Source organism: Tamandua tetradactyla, chromosome 21 (genome assembly GCF_023851605.1).
Source record: "Tamandua tetradactyla isolate mTamTet1 chromosome 21, mTamTet1.pri, whole genome shotgun sequence".
Lineage (NCBI taxonomy): Eukaryota > Metazoa > Chordata > Mammalia > Pilosa > Myrmecophagidae > Tamandua > Tamandua tetradactyla.
Window position 1 is genome coordinate 56648429 of NC_135347.1, and position 13446 is coordinate 56661874.

Here is a 13446-nt window from a genome sequence, read left to right on the forward strand (position 1 = left end):
AACCCTGGTTTAAATAAGAAATTTATTTTTGTTTCTTGTAGAAGTCTACAGATGTGCAGTCAAGTGCTGATACGCCTTTGCTCCATGAAGTACTGAGAGACCACCTCTTCCAGACTACTCTTCACCATCCCCAGGGTGTAAACTCCACGCTCCTGTCTAAGACAGCAGCATCTGTTCTAGGCAGCAGGATGGAGGGAACAAATTAGAAGAGGTAAAGATAATGCCCCAGATGCTACACAGTACTTCCTCTTATATACCATTGGCTAAAACTTGGTCACATGGCTACACCTAGCTGCAAGGGTGAAAGATATGCCATACTTCATTAAGTCTGTAATACCTATTGCCCACCTTTTTGGGGTACTGGAGGTACATGGTCCAAGAACAGAACCTGGGCCTCCTGCATGGAAGGCGAGCATTCTACCACCAAACCACCGTGCACCCCTATTTCCCACATTTTAACTTCTCTTTGAGCTATTAAATTGTCTACCTATATTGAAGTTGGGTTATTCCAGAAAGGATCTGCATTTGTTTCTGACAGTCTTGAGGGACAGTATCAAGCAAATAACACTTCAAATTCTTTGCTTGGGCTTTTTTTTTAGGATCACACTGCTAGTGTGAATTCAGATTACAAACTAACACGTGTACGTGTTTGTGATTCAAATTCTCAAAGGCAGTTCCTCTCTTCACCCAGTGTGAAGGATGAGCATGCATGTTGCTTTGCTGTCTCTTTCTTCATGGAGGATTTATTCTCCCTCATCCTTGCTCTGAAGGTATAAACTTTGGTATCCCATATTTATTCAGGGGTATCATATCAGATTCCCCATCATGGGTATTATTTCTTAGAGGTATACAACATAAAGAATTGGGGCAGGCCACGGTGGCTCATCAGGCAGACTTCTCACCTGCCATGCAGGAGAACCAGGTTTGATTCCCAGTGCCTGTCCATGCACAAAAAAAAAACTGATGAAACATAGTTGTCTATTCAGGTGATTCATGTGCCCAGCTGAAGTTCTAATAATATGAAAGAAAAGGAGAATATTGAAAGGTAGCCATAATTTCTGCAGAGGTGTGGGTAGGATGTAGAGAAAACAGGAAAGATAGAGCAACAGATCTGAGCTAGAAATAGCAAGGCTCTGTTGCCACCCTTAGGCCTGAAGGGGCAAGGTAAGGAAAGGATCATCAGGAAAAATCAGAAGTGAGAAACAGTGGGAAAGTAAGGAAAAACCATCTCTATTGGCTGAGAGTTCAATTTAAAACCTTCATATTTATTTTAAATTATTAAATATGAATAATAAAACATTTAATTAAATGTATCATCTAGATGAAAATAATTTAGTATTTACTCTAAGGGTGAAAACACTATAAAAAATCTTGAACAAGATATAAAAAATTAAATATGGTGGTACTATCTACTTTTTAATACATCAAATCAGTGTTTCACTGAACCTAATTTTGTACTGAATTTACAAAATCACACAGTCCACAACCATAACTCTAAAATGTATATCTGCTATAGTGAATAATAACATTAGGCAAGAAATTGGCATGCCAACAGGCTTCAAGTCTAATTTAACTAAAAGTCAAGTTACTATTTTGGACAAAGACTGTACAAGATCCTAATTTAAACTATCCCTAAAGTATTATTTCCTTATATATTTAGATAAAAAATATGAAAAAATAATGAGAACAAAAAATTCAGTTCCTGAAGTATTAATAAAAACTGGTTTTCATTTTCATGTTCCAATTAAAAATTGCCTTTTGATAAAAACTCTTACTAATACCTCCAATGTGTTTAGAGAAACTATTTAAAGCCATTAAGCTGTCTTCTTTCATAAACATTAATAAAAATGTGATAAAAACATAACCAAGTGAGATGTTTTAATACACATTCTTTTGTATTAATACACATTCAATTTTTTCTTGCAGGTTATAATGAAGTGATTGTACAATTTATTCTTTTTTATAGATTTGTGTAAGTACAAACATAAGTGCCAAGAAACTAAATACTGCCATTTAAAATTCCGATATAATAACTACTTTGAATCTTTGATTAAATATTTTTAAATGTCAACCAAGAACTTATTCAAAGATAAAGGACTTTAAGTAAGATAAAAACAAATAAATAATCATATTTTAAGGAAAAAACCTTTAACATAGATAATAATATTGCAACATTATTTTCCTGAAGGTAACAAAATCATGCTAGTTCAGCTAATATTCTTCATAACACTTGTGGTAAATTTTAATTATGAAAGTTTATGAAATACCCAAAGACAGTATAAATATAGTAGTGCAATGCCATAAAAGCAGTTAAGTGCTGAAAAATTCTTCTGCTAGAATAGGTTTGTGTAAACCTCTGAAAGCCCTTATAAATGTGTTTATAGTCATTATAAAAAATAATAAAGATATCACTTTCTAATCCTATTCCTAGGTTTCTCTTACACAACTTATTCTCAATTGATGCATACAGGAAGTGCAATTTTCATAGTTATTCAAAAAGATAAACAGATGTAAATATTATATATTCCAAATTCATATAAAAGAAAATATCACTTCAGAAGGGATTATTGCACTTGTCTTTCACTGAACTATAAACTTAAAATGAAGAAGAATAAATTCATTGATTATAAAATAATCAATTCCAATTAAAGAGTAATGATAAAATTTAATCTTCATTTAAAAAATATATCAAGAGTGTTTTTGGAATTGTTTGGTTTTATTTTCTTTGATGCCGAACTCTTCAAGCCAACTCTGGAATGAAAAAGAACACACATTTAAAATGCAGAAAAGGATCAAAAAATAATTTTGCAAATCACTTTTTTTAATGTTAGTTGATGATTTACAAAAGCAAAATACAACATCTCTTAAAAATTAGACCTCAAAACGTGACAGATTTATAGTTAGCTGTGGTAAAGCTTAAGTAAGTCATACCTTTTTGTTTTTGTTACAGTCTTCTGTACTACGCTTGAGTTAACTACAGAGAGAAGAAAAGTAAAAAAATTCCATAATGAGTAACATGAAATAATTTAAAAGGTATATAAAAATTTAAAAGGTTAAAATCAACTGATTAAAAATAATAAAATCTCGCTTAATACTATATAGTTTATATTAATATATATCTGAAACTGTATAGAATATTTTTTCGTATAATTTACTAGTTTTATTATTATACACTTAACCTGATTTTAAAAAATTTCTCTAAAGTCAGAGCTACCAAAAAACAAAGAGGCGTTCTGGCTGTGTAACTATAGTTCATTTATCATTGTGCCTTGGCAAATGTTCTGTGAAGGAAAATTTTCCTTGATTAGATCATTTAGTTATTTGTACCTTTGAGTTCATTCTGCTCTACATCAAGTGCATTTTGAATTTTCCCAAAATTCAAAATCTAGTGGCTTCAATTAATTCTAATCTATGGTAACTAAGAGTTTCTACATGGCAACATCCACAAACCACCACTTTAACAGTATGTTTCAGAGTTAACGACAATCTCATTAATATCTAGTAAAACATATTCCTAGAAAATGAAGATCTTTAAAATAACTGCAAACTCACCAGTACTTCTAGAGCTTTCGTTGTGTTGTTTAGCTGGATTAACTTTATCCTTTCTCAGCTCCTGGATAATACCTTTATTTAAACAAACATCCACATGCATATTGAACAGGGTAAGATCTGAAGTCTTTTGTTCTAGGTTACAAACAGGACAAACTAGAGCTTCGTCTGTTATTACTTTATGTAAATAAGGTTGCAGGGATTCTTGCGTATTTAATGAGGAGACATCTTCATTTTCTAAGGAAACAGAATAAGAAGAATTCTTATGAAAGTGTTCAATATTAAAAGACTTGCTTGGAAGGCTAGAACTTTTCTCTTTGCTGGGCTTATTTTTTATAGAATTTATACTTTCTACTTTAGATGCATTACCTATAGTCTCTACCAAATCTCCACAATCTACCGAGGTAATTTCTGTATTATTCTGATGTGTTTGAGAATACTTTTTCTCACAGGGCGGAAAAGACTGATGAGCATCTTCTTTCTTGTTAACTTCGGTAGAAGAACCATATGAAGATGAGAATATTTTAGAGTCTTCACTGATTGAAGGTTCACTAAGACATGCATCCACATGTCTATTAAAGGCTTCCAGACTGAGGCTTCCCTGTTCTCTAAAACAAACAGGGCAGGTAAATATCTGACAATTATCTGAATTCTTTGACTTTTCTAAATGTTCATTTATCTTTAACACTTGGAATGGTTGTGATTTGTGTAAACTTTGTTTAGTTGCAGTTTCACATTTCAGTGTATCTTGGTGGTTCCAGGTTCTTTCTGATCTTTTTTTATCAAAGAAACTTTTCTTATAAGACATCTCTAGAGGTTTTATAAATCGATCTTTTTCAATTTTCTCTAATATACATCCAGTGGCTGCCAGAGCTTGGCTTCCAGACTGTAAGAAGCCAATAATGCTCCTTTGCTGGTGTTTTTTGTCTTCTTCGTTGGGAAAACTAGAAATCCGCACACCTAAATTACACAAAATACAACTAATTAATTTCAAATCAAGCAAAACTAATTCAGTCACAGTGCATAAAAAATTTTTGTGTAACACCGTTTTGACATTTATATAAAGGATTGGTTAGAGAAATAATAAGAAACACTGGATATTTTCTGAATTTTTCAAATGCTGGTATTTTAGGTGGAAATTTACTTTTCTTTATAAAAGTAGGGATCATTAAATGTTACATATCTACTTGAGTTGGCATGATTATATAGGCCTTTCTATTAATAGCTCACAAGTGATAACATTAAATAGTACTAGAGTCAGCTACACAAACTCTTTGGGTCTTCAACATACTTTTTCAATATTCTATAGTGTATGCTATCTTTCACATATGAAAGTAAGGCTAATGACCTACTCTGAGGAGTAAAGTGGGCATTTGGAATGTTTATTCATTTACATTCTCTACCCAGTTCACTTTGGAAACATATTTCTTTTTTTTCTTCTTTTTAACCACAGAATGGCTGGAGATACGGTTATATAATGCCTTAAGAATTATCTGTAATTGTGAAATCTGAAGAGCACTGGAAACTGGAAACAAATGATAAATAATGATAGTCTGATGTGAGGCTATTTATAGTCCTTACAGTCACTTTGAATATTTTTTTGTTCTGCTACAGAAATATTAATGTATTTGATTATGGGATGCTGCCCCACATCCTAGAGGAGTATCATTCAATACGCATTCAATTTATTTTCTAAAATCTGAAAAATTTTGAATTTTGAAATATATCTAGCCCCAAGGATTTCAGAAAAGGGATTGTGGGGCATGTAATAAGGAAAGAGCAATTTTAATTGATCTGTACTGGAATTAAACAAATGATCATGGCTTTACATGCATCAGCTTCTAAGAATTAAGGTAAATGGGAGCAGTATAGTAACAATTTTCTAAACAGGTTCAAGAAATAAAAAGAACTGAGAATACTTCCAAATATTCAGGAAAGTCTAACAGAAATAAGTAAAAACAAGAAAAGTTATACCCATAAGTCTTAATCTCAAGGGATGTGGAAAATCAGCATCAATTTCTGTTCTTAGTAAGTCCTTAGCAACAGCAAATATTTCTTCTGCAGTAGAAATAACAGATGCAACCGTAGATGCACGAGTTTTTACTTCAAAATTCACATTCTTCAGCTTAATAGTAACTGTTCTACCCTTAAACAAATAGATTACATTATAAAATTGTCTCACTTTAGAAGACAAATAATTTTATAGGTTAGAAAAATTCAGAAAGATGTCTCAGGCACATGTAAAAATATGAAAGCATAATCAATTATTTATAAAATATTGTAATAAAATAGTCACAAACAGATGAATAAAAAAATAAGAACAAAAAACACAAGTAAATAATGCAGATATGAGGTAAAAGAAAATTGGGTAGAGTGAAATACTAGTGGTCAATGAGAGGGAGGGGTCAGGGGTATGGGATGTATGGGGTTTTTCTTTTTTCCTTTTATTTTTTTTTCTGGAGTGATGCAAACATTCTAAAAATGATCACGGTGATGAACACAACTATGTGATGATATTGTAAGCCACTGGTTGTATACTTTGGATGAACTATATGGTGCAAGAAGATCTCAATAAAAATATTTAAAAAAATATTACTGAAGCCTGTGTGTGGAGGGAAGAATGGTCACAAAGAATGATAAAAGTCCATAGGCAATCTTAAAAAGCCATTTTAGCCAATAATTAATAGTCCCTCCCCAACTAAATTTTCTAAAAGACCTTTATATAAAAGGCAAAATTAATCGACAATCTTCCTTTATACTAAATCTTTTTTTACAGGTTAATTCAGAACATAAAAAGGGAGGGGAAAAATCTTTCAAAGGGATTTCTTTGAAAAAGTTTTGTGAACAGCTCACACTAATTGTGTGCCTATTATATGCTAGACACTATGCTAAACATTTACATGTAAGAACTCCTTTTACATTCAAGCTGTGATACAGATGAACTGACATACAGATGAACTGAAATAAAGTACTCATTCATCAGATACTCCATTCTCTGTAACAGCTCTTAAACACTTTTGTTTTATACTTTTATAATAACTCTACCTCTGGTTTTGGAGGGTTGGAAAAATGCTAAGTACGGATTATTGTGAGTGACTGTAAAACAGAAAGTTCACATTGTTTCAGGTTTTTGTTCTCAATATGTTAAGCCCCTTGATTAGAACTTTAAATAAAATACCCTATTCTAGAAGATCATCATCTACCTGAGCAGAATATTAAATGATTGGAAGGGCATTTATAATATCAAAATACATTCCTAGGGAAATTCTTCCCCTGCCTTATTCCCTACTGCCAATATAACTTTTATTCTGAAATTATTCAAGAACACTTCCAAGGTGGCATAAACACTTCTGAAATTATCTTGGAACCACTTCAGCCTCAAGAGTTGCTCCTGCATACAATGACATCACCATAGGCCTCAGATATGGGACAAAACTGACTTTGCCTCTGACGGGTTTGGGGATGGGAATATTCTTTCCCAACATTTTCCAATTTGTTTTCATCTTTATGAAATGCCTGCTTTAAGAACAACACATCAAAATAAAATACCTTAAGCCCTTCTTTCTGCAGATCTTGAGCAAGTTCACTGCAAAGTTCTTGGCACAAGCTGTACTGATCTTCTGATTTACTTATCTCACTGAATGTCCTTGAAAGACAAGAAAAATTTTGGTGCACAAAGTAAACTATAATTCAGGATAATTCAGGAATGATGCAGTATGTTTAAATGTCCTAGAATTAGGTTATATGTTCTACAGCACACAATAAGGTTTTCAGATGAACTAAAGTATAATTACATCAAATAAAACCATCTACAATCTACCTAAATATGGAAAGCTATTTAGATAGGCTGATTAGCAAAGGAGAAATTTTAATGCTCTTGTTCTCTCTACAGTATTATATAAAAAAATGGTTAAAGTCACCAACCAATGCCTCAGAATTTACAAACATTAGGGCATATGTGCATATAGTTTCTGCTGCAGGGGCTTATCCTAAAAAGTATAGATACAAACGTTATTCCAATAACTGCACACTTATTTTCTGGAAGAAAAATGTCTGAGTAAATATAAGAGGTTGGTCGAGGGCAGCCAGGTAGAGTTGTCTAACAGACAACTGGAAATGGAGAGCTGGTAATATGAAATGTAGAAAATCTGAATTCATCTGCACAAGCTTTGAAAGAAATTGAGAGAAAACATATTAAGATGTAAGAGGAAGAGATTAAAGAGAGACAGACTATTGAGTGTTAAACCCTAGGCAGAGGACTGACTAGTCAGTGAAGAGTCCCCTTCCACTCATATCCCCAGCCATCCAGTTCTTTTTCCTACTGGCATTAAGTGTTGCCCACGTTTTATTCTTAGGAATTCTTCCAGAAATATTCTACGCGTATATAAGCAAACATTTTTCTCTCAACTTTTATAAAAACAAAGTGCTAGACACATTGTTCAGCATTTTGCTTTTCTAAATTCATCTTGGTGAGAAAGTCCTCAGTAAATAATTTTTCATTTTTATATGACAGCATAGTATTTAAAGATCCAACAAAATCTAACAATCCTCTATTCATGGATATTTAAATTACTTTCAAGTTTTTGCTATTATAAAGATATGCTATGAACAACCTTGTATAAATATAAAACAGATTTGACCAATCTGCAGAATGAATTCCTAGAAAAATAACTGTGGGATCACATGGTATATGTATCTGTGATTTTCATAGATAACGCCACACTAGCTACTCCTCTGGGGAATGGTGAATAATGGGTCTCCAAATATCCATATTCCTAAACCCTAGAACGTGGCAATGAGGGGACTCTGTAGATGTTTTTAAGGATTTTGAGATGAAGAAACTATCCTGGATTATCAGGTTGGACACAGTGGAATTACAGGGTCTTTATAAGGTCTTTATAAGGCAGGAGAGTCAGAGTTAGTGAGAGAGACATAAGCCAAGGAATGTGCAATTTTAAAGAAGCCAAGAAAAGTTTAAAGAAAGAAGTGAAGAACATATTATTAAGTATTATTCTCAATAACAAAAGACAAAATGGAAGACAAAGCATTAAATAGCACAGATCTATCACACTTCGAGATGTGTCCTTTTTTCTCTTTCACTTTACATTTATGTAAATCACTGCCTAAAACAGCAAGTTTTATCACAGTCATTTCTTGAATGTATTGTCTTGTATAAATGATTCAGCTTTTCTGATCACAAATAATATGTGTGAAAAATTAACACAACATTATACAAGGATCATGGCTCTTAAATGTCTCAGTGGAACTCAGGTCTGCTTTGAAGAGATAATCAAGGGACTTTTAAAATAATAATATATTTCCACAAGCATTGAGGTTCCATCAAAATTTGATTCTTATACGGTTCTGAAACTGAAATGTACTCCAAAAATGCCATGTTCTTCTAATACAATGTTGTAGGGGCACACCGACTGTTGGGTTGGATTTTTCCATTAGGTTGTTTCTATGGAAAGGTGACCCCACCTATTTAAGGAAGGTCTTAATCTACTTCCTAGATTCCTTTAAGAGGGAGATGTTTTGGATAAAGCAAAGATACTTGGAGACAAAAAACGTCCCAGGAGATGCTAAAGTAAGAGAGGAAATCCAGAGTTTGATCCAGAGAAGCTATGAGAGAACCCACACATACTTAGAAAGAGAAAAGCCCGGAGATGCTAAGGGAAGACCCGCAAGAGACAGAGAGAAAGCCACTGGAATTGGAAGCTGAAAGCAATGAACCAGGAGCAAGGACCAGGAGATGCCAGCTATGTGCCTTCCCAGCTGACAGAAGTGTTCTAGATGCTGGCAGCCTTTCTTGAGAGTTCAGGTACATTTTGTTGATGACTTAATTTGGACATTTTTATGGCCTTAGAACTATAAATCTGAAACCCAATAAATGCCCTTTGTGAAATCCAATCCATTTCTGGTATATTGCATTCTAGCAGCTTTAGCAAACTGAAGCAATTTCCACATAAGATTGTAAACAAAAAATGAGATCATCTCTCTATTACTCAGAGTTCTCTGGAGAAACAGGACCAACAGGAGATATCTGTAAATATGAGATTTATAAAGATGTCTCATGCAGCTGTGGGAATGGAAGAGCCAGAAATCCACACAGCAGGCTGTGAAGCTGGCAGCTTTGATGAAGGATCTCAAGGAACTCCACGGCAGAGCCTTGCTGGCTGAAGAAACAGCAAAAAAGTCTCTTCTTTCTTAAATGTCTTCAACTGATTAGATGATCTCATTTGCAAGAGAAGCACCCTTAGTTGATCTCAGATGTAATCAGCCACAGCTGCAATCAACTGCCTGATGATTTAGTACACCAGCCTTCCGGTTTATTAACCAGCCACAAAATATCTCTGCAACAATGGTCAGGCCAGTGCTTGCTTGACCAGACAAATGGGCATCATCATCTGGCCAAGCTGAGACCAGAACCTAACCATCACAATCTCTAAGCTCTCTATCTTCAACATTTTATTATTTGATGTCTCTCCTCACATTCACCGATAATTAAGGAGTCTCAGGAACAATTCCCACTCTGACTCCTAAAATTTCTAAAGTAAATAGCCATCATCACTTCTTCTTAAAAACAAGGGTTGCAATTAAGATTTGGAATCTTCATCTGCTTGATTGTCACAGGGTAGGAGCAAAGCCAAGATTTACAAAAAAGAAAAAGCTGTAGCTAATTGTTTTCCCACTGAGAGTATAGCAAAAGAAGGTATTAATAGAAGCATTGTATTGAGGTATTCATTTAACCGTTGAAAACTGTTAGCATGGTTTTCAAATAAATCAATTTATGCCAGTGATATTTTGCCAAAAATTAATTTTAAAGCTAAAAATAGTGTTATAAACAATAACAAATAAATAACAAAACATTACCTCTCAACACTCATACTTTTCCTCTCTCCATCCCTTTAAATGAAAAAAAAAAAGTCTTAATTTACTTTCTTAAGGAAGACTCATTTCATTTTAGTCAAACAAGACAATTTAACATATCAATTTAGATATCCCAATAATGTTTTGGCTAAAATTTATACCTCATGAAAACCTGAACTTTTCTTATCTATAAATGAAAGTTTCACTAAAGAATGAATATTGCTAAAATTCTAATGTGATTTAATACATTGAATCTATATTGAAAAGAACAAATCTGAAAATAGGCTGATATTATAAACTGCTTCCATGAAAAGACTGAATGTCAAAAACCACAACTTAGTTCCTTCAGGTAAATAACTAGCTAAGGGGCTGCAAGACCACATGGCACCACCACTCCTAGCCTCTTGTGGAACCTGCACTCTCCTCTCCAGAGTGGCTGCACCTCTCAGCTTACCTACCAACAATGAACAGGTACATCTTTCACATTTTCTGTAGCACTTGTTTCTCTCTGTTCATTTTAAAACTATTTTATTTGCACATCATATAATCCAATCTAAGTAAACAGACATGCCTTCACCACCATAATCTATATGAAGACATTTACTTTTCTTCTGCATAGAATCCATACTCCTCCTTCATACTCTTCCCCCCCATCCTTGTTGACTTTTAGAGTGGGGACAGGAATGGACATTCGCACCCTGGTGTTTATGGTGGCAGTGTTTGTGATTTTCAATGGATGGAGGTGGGCTAAAGGTATAATGACTGAGGAATGGAAGGGTGAACTACAGTACATACATACAATGAACTACTGAGCTGCTGCAAGCAGGAATGAAGTTGTTAGGCAGGAAAGTAGGTAAATGAATCTTAAGGACAGCATGTTGAGTAAAATGTCAGAAACAAAAAGACAAATATTATGCTTGACTCATAAGAATTAACTATCATACACAAACTCGGTAAACTGGTCAAGAGCATGGACTATCAGGTTGGAGCTTATTGTAAAGGTTCCTAGATTGTAAACTCTTGGAGCAGTCACATATATTTAGGAGTTGTAACTGATATTTCTATATTCTGAGATACTGACTAATTGTATATAATCTGATTGTTCCCTGAAACTTTGGGTATTTATGTGACACCTGAGACTCAGAGTTAGAGCACTGAAACTATGAAAGTCAGCATTATCCCATTCAGCAAATGTTAAATAAACTGAAAAAGTGATCACACTTCATCTAGAGATATGAATGAAGCTGATCTGGACATGACTAAGGTAAATCAGAATACTGGGTAAAGGATGATAAGGTACAAATTTTCAAACTTCAACCTCTGTGCAAGACCAAAAGGAGAAATGTTTATTTGGTATAAAATTTATATTCTTGGTAGCACATTATCTAATTTAACCTATATGGTCAGTTTACTTGTACACCATAATTACACGGAATCTTGAATAGAGCATGAGATCTTGTTGGTTTGTCCAGGTTAGTGTGATGCCCTGAAATATTCCAGGGTAATTTGCGCAGAGAATAAAAAAGTATTTGAAAAGTCCCCTTGGGGGACTGGGGAGAAAGGAGGAAATATTAAACTTTCGCATCTGGGGAATTCCTGATATTCTCGCAAGCAGTGGGGACAACCAATTCAATAAGATGAGTCCTCAGTCTTGGGGCTTGCCCCTATGAAGCTTATTCCTGCAAAGGAGAGGCTAAACCTACTGATTATTATATCTAAGAGATACCTTTGGAGTATCTTTTTTGTTATTCAGATGTGGCCTCTCTCTCTAAATGAACGTGGCAGGTGAATTCACTACCCTCCCCACTACATAGAACATGACTCCCAGGAGTATAAGTCTCCCTGGCAATGTGGGACCTGACTCCCCAGGATGAGCTGGGACCTGGCATCATTGGAATGAGAAAGCCTTCTTTCCAAAAGGGGAAAGAGACATGAGACAAAATAAAGGCTCAGTGACTGAGAGATTTCAAACAGGATAGGGAAGCTATCCTGGAAGTTATTCTCACACATTATATAGATGTTCCTTTTAAGTTTATGGTGTATTAGAGTGGCTAGAGGGAAGTACCTGAAACTGTCGAATTGTGTTCCAGTAGCCTCAATTCTTGAAGAAGATTGTGCAACTATATAGCTTTTACAATGTGACTGTGTGATTGTGAAAACCTTGTGTCTGTTGCTCCTCTTATCCAGGGTATGGACAGATGAGTAAAAAATGAGAAAAAGGACAAAAAAATAAAAATAATAGAAGGAGCTAAAGGGTATAAACATTGAGTAGGTTGTGATATTGTGGGTCAATGGGAAGGAGGGGTAGAGGTATGGGATGTATGAGTTCTTTTTCTTTTTCTTTTTTCTTTCTTTTTCTGGAGTGATAGAAATGTTCTAAAAACGATCATGATGAAGAATACACAACTAGGTGACGATACTGTGAAGTCACTGATTGTATAGTGGTTGGACTGTACGTGTATGGATATTTCTCAATAAATATATTTAAAAAAACATCACAACTTAGAGAAACAAATTGGAGGTGGTAACATAATGGTTTGTAGCTGCAGTATATAATTAAATTTAAGTAATTTACCATCAGTACCTAGTTTTTAGCCTACTACATTAACTTCTCTCTCCTGTAGCCTATTCATTATTCATTTATATTACCCCATAAAATCTCAGTCAGAATTTGTTTTCAGGGCAATAGGGTGAAGATATAGAACTTGAACCAATGGATTCTAGCTGTTCTGATAGGAATTAGTGAAATCAAAAAACTGAAATGATATGTAGATTATTCATTTTCTAAATATTTATTGAACCTACGATTAATCAAAAACTGTTTTAGGTACTAGGGATATGGTGATGAATAAAATTGACAAAGTATCTACACTTAAGAAACTGACATCCAAATGGAAGAAGGCACATAAACACAGAAATAAATATATAGTATGTTAGAGGGGGAGAACTACTACAGATTAAAAAATAAAGCAGAGGTCCAGCCAACATGACTAGCAGTCTCACCACCCTCCCTCTCTCTGCGTGGGA

At 34.2% G+C, this 13446-nt stretch overlaps 1 protein-coding gene across 23 annotated transcripts in view; it reads right to left on the bottom strand.

The window, feature by feature from the left end:
• Window positions 1–13446, bottom strand: part of POLK (DNA polymerase kappa) — an 84601-nt gene continuing 71155 nt past the window's right edge. For 16 of the 23 annotated variants that reach the window (XM_077139425.1, XM_077139421.1, XM_077139426.1 and 13 more), the window contains 6 exons: window positions 10423–10455; window positions 7099–7195; window positions 5524–5695; window positions 3553–4509; window positions 2932–2974; window positions 1027–2751 (listed from right to left, as the gene is read on the bottom strand). In XM_077139425.1, coding sequence (XP_076995540.1) covers window positions 2673–2751; window positions 2932–2974; window positions 3553–4509; window positions 5524–5695; window positions 7099–7195; window positions 10423–10455 — 1381 coding nt within the window. In that variant the 3' untranslated portion in view covers window positions 1027–2672. The other 7 variants (XM_077139431.1, XM_077139434.1, XM_077139433.1 and 4 more) reach the window with 4 other exon arrangements.